This window comes from Macaca nemestrina, chromosome 7 (genome assembly GCF_043159975.1).
Source record: "Macaca nemestrina isolate mMacNem1 chromosome 7, mMacNem.hap1, whole genome shotgun sequence".
In the NCBI taxonomy this organism is placed as follows: Eukaryota; Metazoa; Chordata; class Mammalia; order Primates; family Cercopithecidae; genus Macaca; species Macaca nemestrina.
Genome location: NC_092131.1, coordinates 106282896 through 106309333, shown reverse-complemented (window position 1 = coordinate 106309333; position 26438 = coordinate 106282896). Strand labels below are relative to the sequence as shown.

General features: G+C 39.5%; 1 protein-coding gene across 12 annotated transcripts in view; it reads left to right on the top strand.

Annotated features, from left to right (window-relative positions):
* The window catches only part of LOC105488365 (A-kinase anchoring protein 13), a 356595-nt gene that overhangs the window by 80022 nt on the left and 250135 nt on the right, over positions 1–26438 (top strand). For all 12 annotated transcript variants that reach the window (XM_011752355.3, XM_071100751.1, XM_011752360.3 and 9 more), the window contains exon 2: positions 16734–16777. In XM_011752355.3, coding sequence (XP_011750657.2) covers positions 16745–16777 — 33 coding nt within the window. In that variant the 5' untranslated portion in view covers positions 16734–16744. The remainder of the gene's footprint in view (positions 1–16733; positions 16778–26438) is intronic.

The window sequence follows — 26438 nt, the reverse complement described above, 5'->3', positions numbered from 1 at the left end:
CGGGATCTCAGCTCACTGCAACCTCCTCCTCCCTGGTTCAAGCAATTCTGCTGCCTCAGCCTCCCCAGTAGTTTGGATTACAGGCGTGCACCACCATGCCCAGCTAAATTTTGTATTATTAGTAGAGACGGAGTTTCACCATGTCAGGTAGGCTGGTCTTGAACTCCCGACCTCAGGTGATCCACCCACCTCGGCCTCGCAAAGTGCTGGGATTCTGGGTGTGAGCCACCGCACCAGGCCAGGTGTGTAAATGTTTAAGTGGATAAATGAGAGATTTCATATGTGGATATGTGTCCTGTTGCAACCAGAAAGTTCCTCTGTTAATAAGAAATTGCATATAATAGTGCCTTCTAGAATAGGTAGACCTGAGGTGAGGGCTGTAGTTGCTGTGTACAGTGGATATTGCTATTGGGTGTTCCTGTCAGCAGAGTTACTTCTTTCCAGGTAGTTCCAGATTGTGATAAATAGATTTATCTAATAAAGACAGATGCTGTTTTAGGTATAAAGTTTAGCATTGATCCCTAAGTGTACTTCTGGAATACCTGCTCATTCAGAGTCATCACTTGCAGGCCATTTCTGGTGGACCCACCACCTGCAAGATACAGATTTATTATTTGACCTGTTTTCCTCCAGCACAAGGATACTGTGATTGTTAAGCAGCACGCATTAAATAACTAACTCATCTGTTAATGAGTATGCACATAGACTTTGGCCAGAACACATTAGACCCCTGAACAGAGAATCTTAAAATACTAATGCATTTATTTTAGGTGGCAAAGAACTAGATTAGTCAACTAAAAGCACATGAAAATTATCAACTCCAGTTTAACAATCTACATGCCATGTCGATAGAGAACTTGTGATAATGTGAATGGCATTTTTAGCAGAGAATTTGACTATTTAAAGACAAAAGTTCATGAGTGTTCTGAAATAATGGTACTGTTTCTCAACCTCTCGCTACATGGGAAAGGCAACCTTCAATAATCTATCCTCCAAGTAAAATATAGGGTAGTACTAAAGAAAACTGAATCAGCCGGGTGTGGTGGCTCATGCCTGTAATCCCAGCACTTTGGGAGGCCAAAGTGGGTGGATCACCTGAGGTCAGGAGTTCGAGACCAGCCTGACCAACATGGTGAAACCCTGTCTCTACAAAAAGTACAAAAAATTAGCCGGGCATTGTGGCGGGCACCTGTAATTCCCAACTACTTGGGAGGCTGAGGCAGAAGAATCACTTGAACCCAGGAGGCAGAGGTTGCAGTGAGCCGAGACCTCGCCATTGCACTCCAGCCTGGGAGACAAGAGCGATACTCCATCTCAGAAAACAAAACACAAAACAAAACAAAACAAAACAAAACTGAATCTGCATTACTAAGAGTCCATAGTAGAGGAGGAGGAACTGCCAATGCGTTTTTAAAAAGGCAATTTATAAGAATTGTGCCTGATTCTGTTTGGATGCTAATAAAGACAATTCACTTTCAACTCAGACATACTGCTTTATAAAGCAAACATAAAGTGTCTAAAACAAGCATTCTGTTTGGATGCTAATAAAGATAATTCACTTTCAACTCAGACATACTGCTTTATAAAGCAAACATAAGTGTTTAAAACAGTAGCATTAAAACATTATAGTTTGTTTTATAGCGGAATAATGTGACACCTAGAAAGATTACGTGGTTTGCACAAGGTTTTTACATAACTAGTTTAGAGGCTCATGGTCAGTCTTTTTAAAGTAGCTTTTCCCTTTCCAAAATAACTTTTCTCATCCCTCCTTGCTTTTCATTTTGTAACTTAATAAAGTCAGTATGCCCTAATCACTTTCTTTTGTTTGAAATAGCATGCATCTGACAGACATGCAGTTAGACAAAGGCTCAGAGCTTTAAGCATTAACAGTGAAGAGAGTTCAGTGATTTTATGTTACTTTGGAGATGTGGGGAGAAACAGAGATGCAGCATCTCAGGAACATTCAATTTTATGCTGTCTGTGAGCTATAACATCATGACTGCAGTTGGTTAAGCTTCAGTGTAATTTTACTCGTTCTTATCCTTATTATCTATTCACTTTGTAGTGCTTTTGAACAAACATTTGGCACTATCTTAGTTACCTAGTTTTATGTACTTTCCACGTCTCTTGTGACTTCATGCTGGCCTCTTCTTGCCAGTCTGTTACTGCCATCATTGTGGAGGAAGCTGAGATTTTCTACCAGGCCCAGCCATGGAATAGTGACAATTGGTGTTCAACACAATGACACAAAGCATTACAGCATTATAAAGAACTGTTGAATTACTTGAAGATATTTTTTAAAAGTTTAAAAATCTGCTTTATTGGCCGGGCGTGGTGGCTCACACCTGTAATTCCAGCACTTTGGGAGGCTGAGGCAGGCAGATCACAAGGTCAGGAGATCGAGACCATCCTTGCTAACATGGTGAAGCCCCGTCTCTACTAAAACTACAAAAAATTAACCGGGCATGGTAGTGGCAGGCTCCTGTAGTCCCAGCTACTCGGAGTCTGAGGCAGGAGAATGGGGTGAACCCGGGAGGCGGAGCTTGCAGTGAGCCGAGATGGCGCCACTGCTCTCCAGCCTGGGTGACAGAGCGAGACTCCGTCTCCAAAAACATCAACAACAAACTGCTTTATTTAGGGTATAATTTAAACACAATAAAATTCACCCATCTTAAGTGCTTAAGGTCAGTTGGTTCTGACAACTGCATATGTAACCACCACCACAATCAGGAAATAGAAAATTCCTATCACTCTCAGGTTTCTTCTTGTCCTTTTGTAATTGCCTTGCCCCTCCCCCCCCCATCCCTGGGTCCAGGCAAGTGCTGGTTTACATTGTGTCACTATTTTTGCCTTTTCTAGAATTCCATAAGAGTGGGATCACATGATAGGTAGTATAAGTCTTCCAACTTATACTACCTCTGTTTACTTTTTTCAAATTGATTTGAATATTTTAAGTCATTTGCATTTCCTTGTGTTTTTGAATCAGCTTGCCTTACGAAAGACTAGTGGCGTTTTTATTAGAAATGCATTAAATTTGTAGATCAGTTTGGGGGAAAATTGACATTTAATGATATTAAGCTAATATATTTACCATATATCTCTCTATTTTAGTTTTGTATTTTTTTAACCAAGTTTTTCAGTCTTCAGGATACAGGCTTTACACATTTCATTAAATTTGTCCCTAAGTATTCATTTTTTTTAATGCTATTACAGTTATTTGAAATTTCAACTTGTAATTGTTTAACAATGCTATGATGAAGAATTGGTTAGATTAGATCTGAGTTTAAAGTCATATACTAGGTTAAAAAAAAAAACACAAAAATCAGGAAGCTGGTGTAGTGGTGCCCACCTGTAGTCCCAAGTACTGGGGAGGCTGAGGCAGGAGGATCACTTGAGCCCAGGAGTTGGAGTCCAGCCTGGGCAATATAATAAGACCCATCTCCTAAAAACAAAAACAACAACTCAGCAAATTTTCATAACTTCAGCAGTACAATGAAAATGGTTTAGAAGAAAGATTAAATACATGGCTTTTTATCAAACTATTAAAATGTTATTGCCAGTCTAAATTGGGGTAATATAACACTAATTCTGGATTTAGAAATAACACATTTAAGAGAAGCTTCAGTGTTCATTCCCTGAATTTCAAATTTTCTGAACTCCTCTTTTTAACATTAAAAAAAATTTAGACAAAGGATCTTGCTACATTGCCCAGGCTGGCCTCAAACTTCTCAAGAGAGGAGATGCTCAAGCAGTCCTCTCCCCTTAGCCTCCCAGGTAGTTGAGACTGTAGGTGTGCACCACCACACCCAGCTTTGAATTCCTCTTAGTAGGAAACTCTTAGAGGGTTTACATATTAAGAACTTCTCATATAGGGGAGGAATAAAATTAATTTCCCCACTTTAAGAACTGCTCATATAGGAGAGGAATAAAATTAATTTACCCACTTGAACTAAGATAATAAAAAATAAAGTTGTCATGAAAAATACAGACCTGGTGCTTTAAAACATTTTAGCATTTGTAGCTGTGTATGAAAAGATAAATAGCACTTATATAACAGAAATGCATAATGATAAATTGTCGTTTTTAGTAAGTGTGGAAACAGGCCATATTACTACATATGTGACACTTTAAATATTTAATATATGTGGCATATACACAAGAATATAGAGAAACAGCTGGACATCTAAATAGTACCCTTTCCTTTAAAATTACTACACTTCAAATATTCAAAAAATACACATAGGTGTTTTATAAAATCACTGTTGTAACAGAATGACCCTCGTGCTAATAATTTGGTCATAATAATAAGCACATAAGGAGCACAACTGGCTACTTTCCGTGAAAACCATTACAGTCAAAAAAGTAAACTAATTTAGGGAAAAAAGATTGAAGTTGTCAAGGTACGGGGTCCTAAAAGTAAAGCTACTGCTTTGCAGGTTTTGTTAACTGGGCGTGGGCATGGAGATGGGAGTGAAGAGTAGGGATGTAGGCTTACAGACCTAGGTCATCAGGAGAGCAATTTGATGTGGAAGGCACAAGTAGGAGAAGATGTAAACCACGCAAACAAAAAGTATTTGAAAGGGAAATAATTCAATTCAGCAAATGTTTGAGTGCATACTCTAGACGGAGATTATAGCTGTAAAAAGTCCAAATAAACTCTCCAGAGAATGCTGAGACCTTGACTTTCTGATTCTCCACATAAGTTAAATAGGCCCCACAGCAGGCCCCCACTGCAACAAACAGTTGGTTCAGTGCATTAGTCATCGTTAGAAGATGGCCAGAATTCAGACTGATCTGAAAAACCAAAGAACTAAGGTTGCTGCCAAAACCCAGAGACAGCCAAAGCTCAGAATCAACTAAACATCCCATGTCAACTGAAGAATGATGGACTGCTTTGGTCACAGTAAGAGGGTCATGAGAGGGGAGGGAGCTGAAGCCCAGCCCCTGGCTGGGGGGCCTCCCTCCTCTGTATAAAACAGAGTTAATAAGCACTGCCTGAGAAGGCTGTGGTAGGTCAAATGAGATGCCATCTGTGCAGCAGTTTAGTGCACAGTAGATGTTCTGTAAACTTCATCTTTCACTGACACTAACCCAGTAAACAGGCATACCTGACTTGGGATAAGCAACAAGAAAAAAATGATAATGGGAAGCAATGAGGAAATAAAATCCCTCACTTCTTACTTGAACAGCAGAATCCTTAAGAAATACAGCCCACTCAACTGTTAGTTTGAAAGTTTAAAGTTGAAATCTCGGTAATAGCAGTTCTTTCTCTAGGTGACTTAAGTGTTCCCAACTGTAAACATGGGTTTCTCTATCAAACATGTGGCTGACTCTCCATAATCAGGAGTAGCAGTGGTTAAAAGACACAAGCTAACATGTTCTCAGCTCTTCCTCCAAGAGGTAAAAGCTCACAGGTCCATTATTTTCATAGCTTAAAAAATATATTCCTGATTCCCTTCTTTCCCTCTGCTCCATTCCCCAAATGCTGTCATTAAGTAGTCAGATTCTTTGCTAAAAATGCCATTCATGTTATCACAAGTTCTGTATCGACATGGCATCAGAGTGTTAAAGTGGAGTTGATAATTTTCATGTGCTTTTAGTTGACTAACCTAGTTCTTTGCCACGTAAAATAAATGCATTAGTATTTTCCGAAATATCCCTGCCTAGTGTATAAGAGCAAGAATGACTGTCTAAGGGATTGCTAATGCCAGAAATGTTTTATGAGTAGAAATTTCCCATTAGAAAGAAATTTTTTCATTGAAGCAATTAACATTAACAAAGTCTTTAATAGGGGACTGCTGAAAATCAGAGTTTTCCTCATATCTGTAGGATTTTCACTTAATTATGACATATACAAGTTTTTAATTTGAAGTCTATTGTTTAAAACTTTTCCTTCTATTTTTGATTGGTGGTTTAACAAAAACCTGCCACTTTGTGTTTCCAGTGTCATTGTTCTCAAGATGTTAAAGACTTAATATTGTGAAATTATAACATTGAAGACAATATTTATTCTCAAGACAGAAGAACCAATTTAATAATTTACAAGGTAACATTGACATTTTTAACGTCTGTGATCCCCTCTGACACTTGTGTGACTCGTCACATAATATGTCTGAGAAGGTGGGCTGTGTGTGCCTCGGAAATCATTCCTAACGAGTCTTGCATTTGTCCAGGTAAGGTCATCCAGCTCAGTAATGTCCTCATTTGTGTGAGAGCCTACTTGCCTATATTTAATCTTTCCTGGTGGTTTATAATTGGTTTAGCCTATTGGGCGGCCTGCTTTTTGGTTGATAGAGGCTGGGGAGGATGAAGGAAGTGTAAAGGCTTAAATTTGGCAGTCTCTTTGCCGGATATCTATTTTAACCCCTCCTGAAATTAATTTACATAAAACCCAGCTGTGTATGAGTTTTTCTAAATTTAAAGTTTATTCTTATTACCGTAGGGATAGGACTGTCAGCACTTACTGAATTATGGTCTTGCTCTCCTGTGTCTGGACCTCCTGGCAGCTTGTAGTTCCCATTTCCTTTGGATAACAGGATACAGCTGGTGGCAAAATTCTCACCTGTGGAATGGCCATTGGGAGTTTTCTTCTCCATATAGATCTTTGCAAAGCAGCAGAAACCATTTTTGCAGGAAACCACAAGCCTGTGTTAAACACCAAAAGAGAATTGAAATAACATGTCCATGAGTTCCTCTTTCCAGAGGTACCAACCATCATGTGGGATCCTAAGTATAGTGTTAAGTAGCTCTTTGTCCTCCCCTTCACTTTGAGGTTGTCTAGTTATATGATGTTGAATTCCCCAGCTCTGGTGCCTGTTACCTCTCTGGCAGATTAAGCAAATTGCTTCAGGCTGGATTGCTTAACACTTAGCAGGATTCATGCTGCCCTTCATGAGCTACCAGTTTAACCTTCTGGGGCTAGAGTGATTTTAGACATTTTTGTTTTGATGGGTTAATTTTTGTACTTATAGCTATAACTGTGGATCCATTGCCATCAAACTATGGTGCAGCAAAGCAGCTGATGAATTTCTCTGTCTCTGATGTTCATGTCAAACAGTTATTTCTCTAGCATTCATTGGGGGCTCAGTACTGTGCCAGATGCTGTGGCATGAGTAGTAGTGGTGTGGAGGGTGCTTCAGGAGACATCTGCAGTGCAGTAGACTAGATTAAAAACAAATTAGGGAGAGAAGGCAAGCATGAAAATAAAAGAAAAATACAAGAGAGTATATGAATTACTGCTGATAGTGTGGGTTAGATTATCAGTGATAATCCTATTAAAATCAGTAAGGGTGGAGGGCATTAACATGAGCAAAGATGTGAGGACTGGACTGAGCATGGTACATGCACGTGAGGTATGCAGGGACTGGATGGAAGGTGTGGTATGGAAGGAAAGAGTGGTCAGTAAGACTGTATAGATAATGAGGGACCCTGAACACTATTTGGAGCACCAGAGGGGTAGTGGGGAGATGGTGGATGGCTTCTGAGAGCTCACCAATGATAAATGGTATGTTTAATAGAGTACCTTATCTGTTGGAATGTATATTTCACTCACCATTACCTTTTATTTAGATTTAGGGATCGACACAGTGATTAGGATGTCCTGAGAGATGTGGTAGTTGAATGTGATGTAAGGTTAGTGCTGAAAGACTGTCATGTAATTCATACCAGGCAAGAAGAACAGGAACTTACTTTATTATTTTCCTACTGCCTACCACTGTGTTAAATCTTTAACTACACATCTTTAATTTTATGTATTCCCATTTTACAGATGAGGAAAATAAAGCTTGGTAGTTAAGTAACTTGTCCAAGATAACACAGCCAGTAAGTGCCACATTTACAACTCAATTCTAGGTCTTTTTGTCTCTGTCTCTGAATTACATTGGTATTCTAATTTTTATCCTTACATTAGTCTGTTAGGGGTCATCAAATAATTCTTAAATACTAGAAGGTTTTCTCTAATCTTAATGAGGACTCTGCAGTCATCCCTTCCTTTAATATCTGTTCATCCAAGTGGCTTGTCCATCGTTGTTGTAAAATAAGTATGTTTAATTTTTTACAGAAGAAATGTAGTGAGTTTAATCATGTGTTGGCCATGTGTGTCTGTGGATGCAGCATTTAGGAATATGGGTCCCAGAGTACAGGGCTCCATCTTTAGGCCCTGGAGGTTGGAAGCTCTAGAAAAACTAAGATGGGTTAAATGTGTTCCCAAAACCATGATCACATTTTATGTTTATGCTTTTCTCTCCCTTTCTCGAGTCCTGGTAGGTTACTATTTGAGTGCCAAGCCCTGGAACTCCCTAAAGTAAAGGTATTGGTATCCCAAAAGAACTGTTCTAAAAGATTACCTACTTCTGTGAAGGCAGAGATGGTGCTACAGAATGAAAAGAGCATTTTAGGAAGGTTGAGTCAGAGGTGCGAGTGGGGCATCGAGAGATTTTCTCAGGGTGATAAGGCCCTGGTGCTCAAGTCTACAAGCAGAGGCAGGCACGTTGGCAGCGAGTCCTCCTTGGGGAAGAAGAATGATCTGGGCTGCTTCCAAGACCCCTTCTACCTGTAAGTTCTTGTAACTTGGGATTGGGATTAAGAAACTCCAGGGACTGGTGTAAATTGATTGGGCACCAGCTGTTGTTTGCTGCAGGGAAGCGAAGCCATGGTGGGAGTCTGGGCTGGCCCTGTTGGCTGGGGCCCCCAACAGATCCTTGCTGTGTCTGGGTTTGAGTTTAGTCTACACAATTACAAACTTTTTCCAGTGCTACTTTTTGTGAATCTTTGAACCTGCAGTGGTGAGTGAACAGAAATTTGAACTAAGCTTAAAAAAAGAAAGAAAAAAAAAAAAAAGACAGAGTTTTGTTGATACTATTGCCATTATAGGGCCATGATTTCTTTTTTCCCCACTTAGCTGCAACACATTTATTTTTCCCTTGTATAATGGCTGAGATTTTTTTAGTATAGAGCTGTGTCACAGTGGTTTATGTGTTTTCTTCTCTCTGCCTGCCTCTGTTTCTAGGGCCGGGCAGCTTTGAGGTATGTGGATTAACCTGGATGCCTCTTGTGACTCCTTCCCCACGATCCCCTGCGTGCACTTCCTATTCATCTTTATAGTTCTCAGCTACTCACCGTGCTGTCATACCTGGCACGTGCTGTTCCTTTGGTCCTGTGCTTCTCCTCCTGTGTCCACTTGGTGGAACTTTCCCCATGATTTGCTTCTCCCAGTAATCTCTTGTCTGGGCCTCCCATCTTCTAGAGAGTTTATTGCTCCTTCCTGATCCTTGTAACATTTCTATTATTTTTATTATTGTACTCATCATACTGTAATATCTGTTTACATACATATGGCCCTTTACTAAAGTGGTAGGAATGACATATTATTTATTGCTAAAGCTTAATAACTTAGTACATGTAATATTTTAGGGGCTCAGAAATGTCAGATTATCTCCCTTTATTGAGTTTTTATGTGCCAGGCACATATTATAAATATATGTCAAGAAAATGATACCCTAAACAAAGATTATAGTGTACTGTCCTACACAGCTTTTCAAAGTAAACTCTAAAATGATTATAAGGATGTCAGAGTTCTGATGTTTTAAAACTACATTTAACTTACTATTTTAGATTATTTTTATTTCATTATTGTAAGAGTTCTGATTTTTTATTCCATGATAATTACATTGATTTTGTGTTTGTGCATGTGTTTGGCCCAAACTCAAGATCGTTTATGTGTTTCAGGTACTCCAGCGTTGATAAAGAATAAATTAAATGAGTGATCATGGGTGTTACTGTTTTGTTGTTGTTGTTTTAATTTGCTGTATTCTTTTGTTGTACTGTTGAATGTTATCCTGTGTTAGACTCTTCATTTCTTCCATGTCCTACCTATCTGCTTTGTCCCACTCCCAGCCCCCCGTCCTACCCATTTGGGCTTAGTGCTTTGCGTTTTGTCTTGGTGGCTAGTAAGTACCATCGTATGATAGTGGGGCAGAGCAGGGCTAACTCTTCCCGTGTGAGAATCAGACACATATTATGAGTCTTAACATCATTGTTTCCCGAAGTGTGGGTCATGATTCCGGAGCAAAAGCATCACCAGATTTGGTCTCCTGATTTCTAGTCTTTCTGGTCCTGGGAATGAGAATCAGCATTATTTAACAAGGCTTTAAACTGATGTTCATGTGTACCGAGGTTCAAGAATCGCTGCTTAAAACTAACTGCTCAATTATTAACGTAGTTGCAAACAAAAGTAAAGCATTCGTGAGGGTCTTGTAAGACTTCCTCCGTCCTTTATTCAGGAAGTTTATTTGGCCCATGTGGTATTTTACGTTTTTGGTAGAACTTGGCATCTTCAACAGGAAAAGCCTATTTACTCTTTGTATCCTGGTCTTCTTCCATTGTTCAGAATTTCTAGCTCTTACTCCCAGCCTCCCCAACCACGGCATGACATTTTTATAGCCACCAGCCCAGGCTCCGTGGGATGAAGGAAAGAGTTTTTGGATCCTGTTATTTTCCTGGAGGAAGAGCTGAACATTGACTCTTTTACAAGAATCCAAAGTATGCATTGTCATTTCCACGTTAACCCTCACCCGAAATTTTTGTGGGTTTTGAAGGATTGACTGTAGCCCAGTCTTAGCAGGATCCCTGGCCATGGAAATTCATTTGAAGCACATTGTGCCATGGAAGTACCCTGCAGGTAAAAATGCTCTATTTATACTTGGCTGAGTCCCAAACAGCTGCCGTCTGCCTGTTGGTACTGGGAGCAGATGTGGGGGTGGTTTGCCCCCTCCCATTTTTTTTTTCTGGATTTGGAAACTTCCCTGTTGAGAGTGACAAAAACCCTGTCAATTGATGTGGTAGGTATGCAGACCTGGACAGCTGGTCCTTAGGAAATATGCTGAGATCACCAAGTTAACAGGTACAGAAGGGTTTCTAGTTTGTTACATGCTGTTGGGCCTGTGACTCCCCTCCCCCTTTTTAGGGGCATGTCATTAACGGTGGAGGGCTTGTTAAAGGCTTCTCTAGTAGCATGTAGGTGTGACTACAGAATAGTGAATTTGATTGATGTTAATGTACCTCTGGATGCGTTCTCATTTTAATTTTTTTTATTGGTTCTAGGGACTTTTGGTGAAGATTGTAGATTTCTTCAGTTTTACACATTTAGGAAACGGTGTCTTTTTAGTTACTTCTAGGACAGTTGTGACGTATTGAATGACAAGGGACTTTAAAACAGATGTGCTGTGTATAATGTTTTCTTCCTATTAAAAAGTAATATCTGTTCATTATTTGAATAGTTACAATTAAGAAACAGATTACTTAGGGTTGAAAATTTCCTGTAATCTCCAGAGATGTGTACACTTAACATTTTGGTGTTTGTTCCTCCAGATTATTTTCTATGATTATAGTATTATATTTTAGAATGTAGTTTACCTAGCAATGTATTTTAAGAAGTTACCAGAAAGGTGTTTCTGAGTATCTGAAGCCTTTCATTTAGCCATTTATGGATTTCAAAGTGTCTTACATGGGGTTAGTCTCCCTTGAGACTCGGGAATTCTGCAAGAGGAAGAAGCAGTGGCTTCTGCTATGTGTCTGTCATTGTGCTTTAATACTTTACCTGGATCATCTCTTCTACTAACCCCACAGTATAGGCAAGTATCATTATGCTCTTTCTACAGATAAGAAGGCTAAGTTTCAGACAAGTTAAGTGACTTGCTCAAGGTAATACAATTAATTGTAGAGGACTTGGGATTTAATTTGATTTATTATCTAGAGAATATTGTATGGCACCCTATTATTTTCCTGTATTGAGATGTAGATGGCAGGGGTGAGGGGGTTAAGCTGCAAATATCTGTGAGATGTGTAAAGCTGTTGGTTAGAGACATAGAGACATACTGTTTCTTTCTTCTTCTTCTTCTTTTTTTTTTTTTTTTTGAGACAGTGTTTCTCTCTTGTTGCCCAGGCTGGAGTGCAATGGTGCCGTCTGGGCTCACTGCAACCTCCGCCTCCCAGGTTCGAACGATTCTCATGCCTCAGCCTCCCCAGTAACTGGGATTACAGGTGCCTGCCACCACACTCGGCTAATTTTTGTATTTTTTATAGAGACGGGGTTTCATCATGTTGGCCAGGATGGTCTCAAACTCCTGACTGAGGTGATGCACCTGCCTCGGCCTCCCAAAATTCTGGGTATACAGGCATGTGCCACAGCATCCGGCCTAAGGGGACACAGTGTTTCTTTGGCTTATTAAGGGGTATTTGGTTAGTATATAAACATTTTCATAGCTTCTGAGGTTTTGCAGTCATTTGCTCAGACATTATGGGTTGGTGGAAATGCTTTCTGTTCCTTCTCCCAAACCAATCACACAACCATGTAACTTCATGCCTGAGTTTCTGTGTGGTCCTCTATAGTGACTGAGTTTTTACGTAGTTCTATGCTGGCAGCATGAATTTCAAAAATCTCCAAACTTTTGCTATTGCTAATCTTTGTGAACTTTGCATACCCAGCGCTGGTACATTCTGATGATGGTGTCTACACTGCACTCTATGAAGAAAAGACTGATGATTGTTTATATTAAAATGCAGGAAGAGAATTGTAGCAGCAACTTTTGTTTCTCTAATCAACAACACCATAAGAGACTTACTATGTGTGGGCAGTGGGGGAGAATGTTAATTTATAAATTGAGATGGTTGTATTAAAATCGAGTGACTCTTATTTTGACATAAAGTGAATGTGTCTCTTTTATACAGCAGAAAACTATTAGATGTGTTTTTTCTCAGCATTTTAAAATAAAGTGGAAAATGTGGGAAGAATACAAGTCCTTAACTAGTGTGCTTCTGCTTATTTCACACCCCTCATATTTCTGATTCCTTACAACTATAGCTGGCTTTACTCCTGAGTGGTGAAATTGATGAACATACTTAAAAGCACATCATTTAAGACTTTGAATTTTGACATTTCCTCCTCTTCACAGTCTTTCAAATACTAGGCAACCTGTAGGGTTCCACTGTCTCTGTCATGTATTGTCCCTGTGTTACATGAAAACAGCCCCAGTGAACTTGTGAATTTGTTCAGTCGTTTCACTGGCTACTGGGTGAGGAAGAAGTAGGATTTTCTCTCTTAAAATTCCTTGGTGAAATCATTGGATGGGCATGGTGTGTTTCTTTAATTTTCCTTTTGGTCAAAAATCTGACAAAGCAAAGACTTTCAGTGGGTCTTGGTCTTTCAATAGATTTAGTTTTTAAGTGTGTTTACTCTGACCGAAAACTGCCTTCCTGTAATACGCTCCTTCCTTTAGAAAACAGTTCTTAAGTAGAGTTTGTTTAAATGTATAACATAAGTTAATCCTTTTATATGTAGTGAGGTTTTGCATCAGAACCCTGAGTTCTCAATGTTGTGGCAGGTTTAAGTGTCTAGAACACCTTTTACCTGTTTTTTCTATTACTTGCTTTTGTATTTTGGGGGTAAATGATATCTTTCTCAGGGAGGCCTTCCCTCAGCACCATGTTTAAAATGGCATCTCCCTCATTTGCTATTCCTTCTTCTGTTTTATTTTTCTCTATAGAATTTGTTACTGTGTGAAAACTGTTTATTTTAATGTTTTGTTTACCTGTGTTACCCCTAGAATAATATCTATGAAGGTAGAGATTTTTGTCTGTTCCTTCTGTACCTACAGAATTTTGAGGAGTATGGTGTCTGGCACATTGTGGGTGCACAATGACAGCTGAATTAACAACTTCAGGGAGAGTTTGTAGGATGGGGCTGGAGGTGTAGGGCAAGTCAGTTTTTAGATTTTGAGGTCATTAGCAGGAGAGCCTTTTATGATGTGGAGGGAAATACATGTTTCAACGTCAGACTGGGTTTGAGTCTGGTCTCTCCAACTTTCCCTTTGACTTTGGTGTTAAATGATTTAACCTTTGAAAGATCAATTTTTTTCACTAGTGAAATAGGGGAAATAGTATCTTTTTAATGGGGATTAAGTGTAATATAAAATATAATGCTCTGTAAATGTTAGTTTTGTCCTTCCCCTTGTGTGTCAGCATTGTGGAAGTAGTCTAAAAGCAACCTGAATTTACCAGTCTGTTTCTGGAGCCTTCTGGGGTCATTACTTTGATTACTTTTGACGGATGCATTCTTTTGAACAGCCTGTGTTGCCAGCATAACAATGACCTGTCCCTTTGACCAGTGTAGGGGCCAGACACTTTGTCATCCCTCTTTTAATCCATGTATCAGAATGACTCTTATGAGTTCTGGCTTTGAAAAATGTTTAGAGGAGTTTATAATTCCAAACAGTTCAGATGACATCAGCCCTTTCTTAAGAGTCCTCTGAGTTTGCTCAGCTTCCTCATTCCAGTGTGGTGGGAACCATTCAGTTAAATTGATGTTTGTCGTCTTTCCACATAGTCATCCTAAGTTTCTTGCAAATCACGAAACATCAGAGGGCTGCTAAGTCACTAGTTTGTCTCTGTAGATTTCTCTAATCCAAGCTTGTCCAAACTGTGGCCCACAGGCTGCATCCTGCGAGGGCTTTGAATGTGGCCCAACACAAATTCGTAAACTTTCTTAAAACATTGGTTGGGCATGGTGGCTCATGCCTGTAATCCCAGCACTTTAGGAGGCTGAGGCGGATGGATCACCTGAGGTCAGGAGTTCAAGACCAGCCTGGCCATCATAGTGAAACCCTGTCTCTACTAAAAATACAAAAAATTAGCTGGGTGTTGTGGCGGGTGCCTGTATTCTCAGCTACTTGGGAGGCTGAGGCAGGAGAATCGCTTGAACCCAGATGGCAGAGGTTGCGGTGAACCAAGCTCGTGCCACTGTGCTTGAGCCTGGGTGACAGAGCCAGACTCCGTCTCAAAAACAAACAAATTTTGAGATTTTCTTTTTTTGCAATTTTCTTTAAAGCCTATCAGCTATGACTAGTGTTAGTGTATTTTATGTGTGGTGCAAGACAATTCTTCCAGTGTGGCACAAGGAAGCCACAGGATTGTACGCCACTCTTTTAATTTTTGTGGATTAACAAGGTGTTAATTCCTGTATCAGTTTCACTGATATTTCTTCTGCTTGATGCAGGAACACTTGACAAGTTAGTTAAGGTAGATCGGTCCATACATTCATAGGTTCTTTCATTCCCTTGTCCTAGGCAAGTCTGAGCAGGACCTGGAAAGCTGATTAAAAGTCCAGTGAGCACAGTGAGCTTAATTGTAATTTAAATGGATATTTAATACATTGAGAAGGTTCTCAAGCCTTTCAATCTTTCATTTTCATCCATGCTTGCTATTTGAATCTGATGGGCTTGAAATTGACTTTGTTCTTCTAAAAATGTTGGTTGGTTATTGCTACATTTTTCAAGCTTGGTTTTCAGTGTGGATTTCTGCAGATAATTTTTACACCTAAAGTTACAAAGTCATTAAGTGAAGGCAGTCAGTAAGGTAAGAGTACCCTGAGCCAGGAGGTCTGTTATTGAGCATGGGGTGGACCAGAGAATGAATGGGCATGAGCATGGAGGTGGTTCAGTCAGTGTGGGGAAGCCACCTGCTTGTCAGCTTTCTACTGCGTTGTCCAGCAGAACACATTGAAGCTTGGGGCCTGCAACTGGTGTGGAGATGATTGCATTTAGGAGGCTGATGTAAATTTTTTCCCTCTCAAGTGTGTGCTAACTGCTTTTTGGCAAAGTCTTGATCCAGGACATAATGCAGCTTGATCTGTGGCAGATCTGTGAGGATTTTAATATCGAGAGGGTTCTGTTATTTGAGTTAGGCATAGCTAGGCTACCAAGGCATTGCTTTTCAGTCCAAACATTTGGTCATTTCAATTTATTGTTAGTGAGGCTTTTGTGATATGTTAGAACATGAAGTTTGGGATTTTGTCTGTTTTTTTGCATGTATGAAAGTTTATACTGTTGTTTATATTGCTGGTTAGTATGTGCCTTCGTTTACCTGTTGTGAGTAAGAAACTTCCTCAGATCAAATTATAGTGAAGTCACTTGGTTCTGTTTCTCTGACCCTTAAGAGGATGAGATCACTTTATACTCAAATTCAGGGTGTTTGGTAAAGGGCCTACCATGCTGAGCATTTATAGCCTAGATGAAGTCCTGGTCCAATCTCCAAGTTAAACTTTTAAGAATATGCTATTCTTAATGTTCAGGAATTCAACCCTGGAAGCCTTCTCTAAATCTTAATGAGATTTTTATGAGAATTCATTTAGTGAAAATAACAATCAGGGAATCCAGCTATTCACTCTGAGGAGGGTCATGCCTTTTAGTGGTTAGAGAGGCAAGCTGTAGCCTCCCTTCTTAGAGAAGGGGAATTGAGGAAGAGAGTTCTGGTGGCCCTTGCAAACCTCCCCTCACTTTCCAGGCTCCCTAGTAAGACTGGAAGGAGTCCATGAGTAAACAGCATTTTGTGAGTTTGAGGGACTAGGTAAAAACATACGTGAACATACAATGGTTTTGCTTTGATAACTGTTTTAAATATCCTATTGGTTGTTGAAACTTCTATGACAGTGAAGCCTTTTGTCTTTATTTTTCAATCGGAAAATCTTTCTTGCCCACTTGAAAAGATTGAGTCTGGGATCAATCCCTGATCCCGCTTCCTTCCTGAATCTCTTAGTGTATAGTATACAGCTGGGCATATGGTAATCTCAGGCACGGGATTGTACTCATAGAGCTATGCTTAACACCTAGGACTTTCGGTGGCTTATGTATTTTTGATGACAACTTTTGATTTTATTCTCATTTATTCCATTTCTGTTTCAGTGTCCTGGGTCATGAAACTTAATCCACAACAAGCTCCCTTATATGTGAGTAAATCATGAGATTTCTTTTCCTTTGGTATTTATCTGTTCTGTTTACTTGTTATAATAAGCCACACTCTCACGTGATAGATTCTCAAGGAAAATTTTAACTATATATGCATGAATATATTTGTGTAAGACTTCCGAAATTGAGTTTGATTTAGTAAATACTAAATGGCTAATCTGTGCATAGAACGGAAAACAAAATAATACCTGTATGACTTGAGAGTTGATTTAGTTCAGGGCGATAGTATACACATATGAAACAAATTGTCCTGCAAAACAGTACTGTAGCTTCTTATTTTTTACCTGCAGTGCATTCCTGTAAAAGTATTGTGGAGATCCTCCTACTGCCATTGTGATTTACCTTATGTTGCAACTAGATGGCACTATGTCATTGGCAAGACTGCTGTTTTCTTTAGGACTCTGGGTGAAAGCTGATATATCATCTCCCTAAAGTGAGGGACTTAGAAAATAAAATTGATAAATGATTGAATCAAGGCTGGAAAACGTAGGCTCTAGGTGACCAGTCTTTATTATTGTAAGAGTGAATTAATTGGCTGGGTGTGGTGGCTCACACCTGTAATCCCAACACTTTGGGAGGCTGAGGTGGGCAGATCATGAGGTCAGGAGTTCAAGACCAGTCTGACCAACACAGTGAAATCACATCTCTACTAAAAATAGAAAAAACTAGCTGGGCGTGGTGACACGTGCCTGTAGTCCCAGGTACCTGGGAGGCTGAGGCAGGAGAATTGCTTGAACCCGGGAGGCGGAGGTTGCAGTGAGGTGAGATTGCACCACTGCACTCCAGCCTGGTGACAGAGCGAGGCTCCGTCTCCAAAAAAAAAAAGTGAATTAGTTGAATTTGGGTGGTGAAAAGTGTCCATTTCATGAGAAGCCAGCTTAGAGTTGTGGATGGTTAGAGCTGTGAGAGGCCAGTAGATGCTGGGTTGCTATGCTCTGGAGTGGGTGAGAAAATTTGTTATAGGACTTAAGGTAGGCCTTGAAGAATTAAGGGTCATTTAGTGGGACAAAACGTCCCCAGAATTAGTTGAAGGCAATAGGCAAATGGTCAGGAATGGGAGGCAGTGAACACAGTGTTGGGTGAATAGTGGGGGGATGGTCATTGGAAACTCTGGCCCACCTGAGTTTGTGTCAGGGAATAATGGGAGATAGGCCAGAAAAGATGGATAAAGCTCAATTGTGAGGGAAGACAAAGGTGTGAGGATTTTGTTTTGTGACCACCAAGAAGCCATTGATAGTGCTTATTTTAAAGATGCTTTTCCTTTTATACATTTATACATAAATACATAAATATACTTAACCATTCTGTAGTAATAATAATCATTTATGTTTCCAGCATAAAATATTCATATAACTTCTGCATAGCTGATTTTTATGTTAAATGTAACGTGTGTTTTTAGAAGATGTTTTATGTGCTCATTTTCTTTCTAGACTACTTAGAGATAATTTATGTTTACCAGTGGGTTTGTATGTGAGCTGAGTACCTTGAGTTTTTTCTTTTTTTCTTAGGAAAATGGGTCTTGCGCTGTCATTCTTGTTGGAGTGTGGTGGAGCGATCGTAGCTCACTGCAGCCTTGAAGTCCTGGGCTCAAGCAGGCCTGCTTCAGCCTCCCGAGTAACTGGGAGTACAAGCACATGCCACCAGGCCGGGCTAAATTCCCCGCACTTTTTTAAAAATTTTTATTTTTTGAGATGGAGTCTCACTGTGTCGCCAAGGCTGGAGTGCAGTGGCGCGATCTCGGCTCACTACAAGCTCCGCCTCCCGGGTTCTTGCCATTCTCCTTCCTCAGCCTCCCGAGTAGCTGGGACTACAAGCGCCTGCCACCACACCTGGCTAATTTAATTTTTTGTATTTTTAGTAGAGATAGGGTTTCACCATGTTAGCCAGGATGGTCCCAATCTCCTGACCTCGTGATCCACCCGCCTCAGCCTCCCAAAGTGCTGGGATTACAGGCGTGAGCCACCATGCCCAGCCTCTCCCTTTTAAACTGTGTGATTCTTTGGTTTTTCATGTGTATACAGTTTTGTAGTCATCACCATTATCTGACCAGAACATTTCATCATCCCCCAAAAAAGCACCATATCCATTAGCAGTCACTCACCATTCCCTGCTCCTCTCAGCCTGTGGCAACCACTTATATACTTTCTGTCTTTATTGATATACCTATTCTGGAAAGTTCATGTGTGTATATATATATATACACACACACACAGAATGATCATATATCTATATGTGTGTGTGTATATATATGTATACACACACAGAAAGTTCATATATATATGTATATATAAAATCATGGAATACATGGCCTTTTATGACTGGCTTCTTTAGCATAATGTTTTCAAGATTCACCTGTGTTAGAGCATGGATCAGTACCTTGTTCTTTTTATTAATGAATGACAGTCCAGTGCCTGGATATATCACATTTTACTTACCCAATCACCAGTTGATGGGCAATTGAGTTGTTTCCACTTTTGGTCTATTATGCATAATGCTGCTGTGAACAGCAAATTCTGGTGAAGACATATGTTTTCATTTCTCTTGGGCATATACCTAAGAGTGGAATTGCTTGGGTGTATGATAACTGTGTTTAACATTTTGAGAAATTGGAAAACTGTTTTCCACAGTGGCTGCACCATTTTACATTCCTACCAGCAGTGTATAAGGACTTCAGTGTTTCCATGTGCTTGCCAACACAGGTTTTCTGACTTACTGATTTATAGCCACCCTAATGGGCGTGAAGTGATACCTCATTGTGTTTTAAATTTGCATTTCCTAAGTGATGAATGATTTTGAGCATCTTTTTATGTGCTTATTGGCCATTTTTCTGTATCTTTGGAGAAATGTCTATTCAGATCCTTTTCTCATTTTTAAATTGGGTTGTCTTATTGAATTGTAAGGGTTCTTTGTATATTCTGACTACAAGTCCCTTATTAGATACATGGTTTGCAAAATTTTTCTATAATTCTGTGGGTAGTCATTTCACTTTCTTGATGCAATCCTTTCAAGCAAGAAGAATTTCAGTTTTGATAATGTTCTGTTGTTGCTTGTTTTGTTTTTTGCATATCTAAGAAGAATTTGCCTAACCCAAAGTCACAGAGATTTATTCCTATGTTTTCTGAGAGTTCATTTTGGTGTATTTTGTAAGGGAAGAGTCCAGCTTTTTTCTTTTGCATGTGGATCTGTAGTTGTTCCAGCACTGTTTGTTGAAAAGACTATTCTTTCCCCCATTGAACTGTCTTGGGCATCCTTGTTGAAATTGATCATAAATGTGAGGAATTTTTTCTGTACTCTGAATTTGATTCCTTTCATTTAGGTTGTCTTTGATTTCTTTCAACAGTGTTTTGTAGTTTTCACTGTATGAACTTGGTACTTCCTTGAAATTTGTTGCTTATGATTTTATTCATTTTGATGCTGTTAATTTTGAGACGGAGTCTTGCTCTGTCGTCCAGGCTGCAGTGCAGTGGCGTGATCTTGGCTGACTGGAAGCTCCGCCTCCAGAGTTCACACCATTCTCCTGCCTTAGCCTCCTGAGTAGCTGAGACTACAGGTGCCTGCCACCACGCCCAGCTAAATTTTTGTGTTTTTAGTAGAGATGGGGTTTCACCATGTTAGCCAGGGTGGTCTCAAACTCCTGACCTCGTGATCCACTCGCCTCGGCCTCCCAAAGTGCTGGGTTTATAGGCGTGAGCCACCGCACCTGGCCAGTTGTTCAGTTTTTGATTGTTCATTGCTTATATATAGAAATACTGTTGATTTTTGCGTTCTGATCTCTGAAACTATACCCTTGTGTCAGAGATGCGTTACAAACTATAATCTAGCTTGTTTGTCCACAGTTTTTAAATGGATGCCTTAGGATTTTCTCTGTACAGGATCAAGTAACCGGAGATCGTTTTCTTCCCTTCCAATCTGGATGCCTTTTATTTCTTTTTCTTGCCTAATTGCCCTGAGAAGCTTCTCTGGTACAACACCGAATAGAAGTGGTGACCGCAAACATCCTTGTCTTGTTACTGATCTTAAAGAGAAAGCATCCACGTTTTCACCATTAAGTATGATGTTGTTAGGTGTGAGTTTTTCACAGGTACCTTTTGTTAAATGAGGACGTTCCCTTCTATTCCTAGTTTGACTATATTTATTATGAAAACATGTTGGATTTTGTCAGGTGATCTTTCTGTGTTGAGATGGCCATGTGGGTTTTTTTCCTTTCATTAATGTGATATATTACATTGATTGAATTAGTTTTTATTTATTTAAAGAGATGGGACCTTGCTGTGTCACCCAGGCTGGAGTGCAGCGACATGATCATAGGTCATGGCATCGTGGAACTCCTGGGCTTAAGGGATCATCCCACCTCAGCCTCCTGAGCAGCCAGGACTACAGGTGTGCGCCACCATGCCTGGCTATTTATTTACGTATTTATTGAGACAGGGTATTCCATGACTTCCTGTAGCTGTGATCTTCTAGGCCCAAGTGATCTTCCTACCTCAGCCTCCTGAGTAGCTGGAACCACAGGCATGTGCACCCATGCCCAGCAATTTTTTTTTTATTTTTTTATTTTTTGTAGAGACGAGATCTGACTATGCTGCCCAGGCTGGCCTCAAGTGATCCTTCCACCTCGGCCTCCCAAAGTGCTGGAATTACAGTATGAGCCATTGTGCTTGGCCTGTTTTTATTTTTAGAGTTAAGTTCTTGCTGTGTTGCCAGGCTGCCTTGGTTGAATTTTTAATGTTAAGCCAACCTGGCATTCCTGAGATAAGTATCATTTGATCCTGCTGCACAATCTTTTTTATATGTTGTTGGATTTGTTTTGAAAGTATTTTGAGGACTTTTATGTCTATACATAGAGATGTGTTCTATAGTTTTCTTGTGATGTCTTTGTCTGGTTTTGGTTATTAAAGGTTTTTAATTAGGGAACTGTTGTAAATAAGTAGTTGTGTTATGCAGAAGGATGGCTCCCCCAAATTTATTCACGTGTTAATCCCTAGAACCTGTGACTATTTACCTTACATGGCAAAAGGAACTTTTCATACTTGATTAAATTAAAGATCTCAAGATGGGAGGTTATTCTGAAATAATCTGAGTGTCCCAGTATAATTACAGGGGTTCTCATGAGTGAGAGGGAGTATCAGGAGAGTCAGTGGTCAGAGTCAGAGATTCAAAGATGCTACACTGCTGGCTTAGAACATGGAGGAAGGAGCCCATGAGCCACGGAATGCAGCTCTAGAAGCTGGAAATGGCAAAAGAACACTTTCTCCACACTGAGACTCTAGAAGGAACACAGCCCTGCTGGCACCTTGATTTTTAAATAAGTGAAAGTCATTTCGGACTTCTGATTTTCAGAAATGATAATATGATAATAAATTTGTGTTGTCTTAAGCCACTGAGTTTGTGATAATTTGTTGTAACGGCAGTAGAAAACTCATAGAATAGTAGTTTGGGAAAATTAGTGATAAACGATAATTGGAAAGGAGAGGATAAATGCAGTTAGATCAGTTAGAAGCTCTCTGATCTTACCCTCATGGAGCCTGAGAACTTTAGAGTTAGTAAATACTTTAACTAATATATGCTTCAACCTCTCCATTTTAGACGTGAGGAAATGAGGTCTGAAGATGTTGTGATAAGATGCACAGTTAATTGGTGGTAAATTGTGAATTGAACCTTTGTTTTCTGGACTTAAGTCATAGAAACCACTGTAAACTTTATTAAGCTTTAAAAAGTTTCATTCTGTTAGGGAAGCACAGCTCAGTTCCGAGTAACATACTTAATACTTACACTAAATGCTTTGTATATGATTTTGTGTTTAATTGACGTGAGCAGGCTCTACAGAAGAATACTTCTTTAAACTTCACGATTCAAGTGTGTCCATCAGCAGTAATACTTAATGGGGCAATATGTTATCTCCCTTTTAAAAGGACAGTAACAGTGTATTGGATTCTCAGTGAACTGAGTCAGGTTGCAGGGATTTATGCTGTTTTGGTGAGGAAAAGTAGCTGTTTTATGATATCCCATTGAGCAGGGTGGTGGGGGCAGTTCTCTGTACCTAGGGAAAGAAATAAGCAAGAGAACAAAGATTGTGAAGATTTTCTTTTAGATCATATTTGGGATCTGCCAGGGGTGAGTATCATCAGTAGAAGAGAGAATATTGCTACTAAATAAGAAAAAGCACTGTACCCGGAGAAGAACTTTTATCTGTCAGTTAAGACAAATAGGCTGGACTCCAAATAAATATTTTAATCAGCCTTTGAATAAAGATGTGTCCAGAATGCATTGCAATAGTTTAAAATGTAAGAAAGGTTCCAAAGTGTACAGGTGGCAGTACTGTTGAATGTTTAAATGAAGCTGTTTTAATGAATTATTTTCAATGAAATGTTCACTGTAAAATGTGCAGGACCCTGGGCTGAAACTTTGGAAACTAGTAGCTCAATATGGCTATGCCTTGGTTTTCCTGTCTGTTAGCTCTGATTGTATGAGTACAACCTTTATGTTAGGTAAGCTAGTTATATCACTCAGTTGGGTTTTTCTCACAGCCTCTACAAAAGTAATGATTATTGCCAGATGAATTTATAAGAATTGCATTTTCAGTTCCATTTAGTGGTAGTGCTAAAAACTCCAAGTAGCTTAGTAGTATCCTTCTTGGTATGAGGGCCTGGATCGTTTAGAGAGAGGAAAGATGGAGAGGCAGTGGCAGATGCAAGAAATATTTCAAAAGAAACAGCAGGGCCAAATGCTTTATTAGACAGAGAGAGTGAAAGAGAACCAAGAGAACAGCTGATGCCATAATCAGGTATAGAGAAGGAGGTGATGAGCTTGTTCTTTACACATGTTAGATAAAGTCACATGGATGTCCTGTTGATAGATGGAGGTGTGTACTTGAAACTACAGAGCAAGGAAGTTGGTTTTGAAGTGAGATCGTTTGAGTTATCTCTAAGAGATTGATTCTTTTGACTGTGAGAATAGATGAGCTCTTTGAGAAGGTAAAAGAGTAGATGGAATTAGTATAGTGGACTATGGTGTAGAAGACAAAGTTGAGTCAGGAAAGGAGTTCCAGAAACCTGGGTTGCATTTGAGCCTTAAACATTTTATTCCTGGAGTTACTTAATTTCACTTATATATCAGGATTGGAAGTAAACTTTGGGCTGGAGCTGAGCAATTTATTCTTTTATTCAGGAGCCTTATTTGTGCCAAGACCTGTTCTGGATGCTGGAGATTTAGCCATGAACAAAACAGAAGATCCCTGCCCTCCTGGTACTTGCATTGTAGTGAGAAGAAGGAAGACAGCAAGATAGCATATCAGGAAGAAAAGTTCTGTGAAAATAAATAAAATGGCGATGTGATGGTGCCTGACTAGGGTGTATTTTATGTTGAGTGGTCAGGGAAGGCCTTTGAGGGGCATGTCATTTAGGCTGAAACCTGAAGGAGCCAGCATGTGAAGCTCCTAGAAGTGTTCTAGCCCAAGGGAACAAATGCAGAAACTCTTAAGTGAGAAGTAGTGGCTTAACATGTTTGAGGAACAGAACAGTGGCTGGGCCTTGTGAGTACAAAGGAGAGGGGCCCAGTCTCTTCTGCATGAAGTTGGAGATTTAGGGAGGAGATGAGGAAAACGCTGGATCTTGTAGGATTTAACAGACCATTGGATAATCTCCCTGGGCGTACCTTCCATCACATCTGAACCCACATCCCTGTGTGTACTCAGAAAACATTAGAGCTCCTGCTGCCTTGAGGTCAAGTCAGACCTCTTAGGGATACTGGAATTTATCCTAATGTGGATCTGCTGACTCTGGGCAGATGGGATTCTTAGGTAGTTTAAACATACATATTTTGGACTAGACTTTTGAGGAAAAAATAGTTTTAGTCATTTCTAGTTATCGTTAAGATCCACATTTAGATATAAATGGATGTTCTTGAATTGAGGAATATATATATATATATATAAAGCAGATTTGGCTGTTATGAGAGGATGGTGTAATAAAGAATACTTCTTTGTTTTTATATTGTTTCATGGCTGGATTGCTTTTTGGTAGGAAAAAATCTATATATTTCCAAAACTTGCTTCGTTAGTCCATTTGTGAACCTGAATAAGTGGTGTATAATATGATTTAATAGTAGTCCTTTCATTCTCCCATTTTCTGTGGGTACTTTACCTGCAGTTGTGTAACATTCATTTGCATCACCTGTAACCTTCTGGATGACAGCTCCTTAAAAACAAGAGCTCATGTTTGCATAGTACCTCATAGTTAAGAAAGCATATTTGCATGCCTTATGTTAATACATGCAGTTCTCACAGCAGTGTTACCAGCACGAGAGCAGAGGAAGCGGCATCGTTACCCTTGTCATACAAAAGAAAACAAGCTTAAGGCGGTTCATCTAGTGAATGGCAGATGTGGAGCTTTACCCAGAGGTGGTTACTCTGAAATTCATTTTCATTCTTCTATATACCAAGCTGTCTTATTACAAATACCGAGTCCACAACTGTTCCATAAGACGCAAACATTTCATATTATAGAGACTTGCAGAAATAAAGTCCTTTTAAAGAATAAGTAACGCAAGTTTACTCTTCCATTTCATATTTTAAAAGATTTAATGGGTGTTATTTGAAATAACTCCAAGGCCAAGCACAGTGGCTCATGCCTGTAATCCTAGTACCCTTGGGAGGCCAAGGCAGGAGGCTCACTTGAGCCCAGGAGCTCAAGGCTGCAGTGGGCTATGAACATACCACTGCACTATAACCTGGGCTACAGAGCGAGATCCCATCTCAAAAAACCATAACTTTAAATGTACAGAGAAGTTACAAGAAGAATACAATAACTTCACCTCTGTCAACTCTTATTAAACTTACATTTGCTTATTCTCTGTATTATATATTTTTTTTGTTTTAGTCATTTGAAAGTTGCAGACATTATACTCTATTCCCCTTAAATATTTCAGCATATATTTTCTAAGAACTAGGACATTCTGCTTAATAACCACAGTATTAACAAAAACAGGAATTGTAACATTGATGTAATACTCTTATATGATAGAAGTCTATATTCACATTTCTCTAATTTCCCCAATAACTTCCGTTATAGCACCTTTTTCCCTTTTCAATCCAGGATTTAAACACATTATATCTCTTTAGTCTCTTAATTTTATTTTTTAGCATGTTTTGTCATGATTTTGGCAATAGTACTACATACTACATAAGTGATGTCCTTGGAGTATCACATTAGGAGGACACATGATATGTTCTTTTCCAATTATTGGAAATGTTAACTTTGATACCTTAGTTAAGGTGGTGTTGAATGTACGTGATTCATCTGTTCCAGAGGAATTGGGCATATAAGAGATGGCATGAGTAAGTTATTCACTTTCCCCCTCTAAAGTTGTTTCTGGTTTGGAGGCATCTTTTGCTTATTGGATTTTCCTAAAATGGGGTACCCTTGTTCTGTGCAAGGTATACCCTTGAGTATAGGTGAAAGGGCTAATATCAACAGAAAGCTCATTGTGAATGATAAATTGCCTGAGGTTTAAGGGAGCATTGCCTCTGCCTTCGTGGATGAACATGGTTATTTAACAAATGTAATTCTCAGCTGAGCTATAATAACCATTTTAATATTGAGCATAGTAGGCACTCAGTAAACATTCACTGAGTAAGTGAATGAA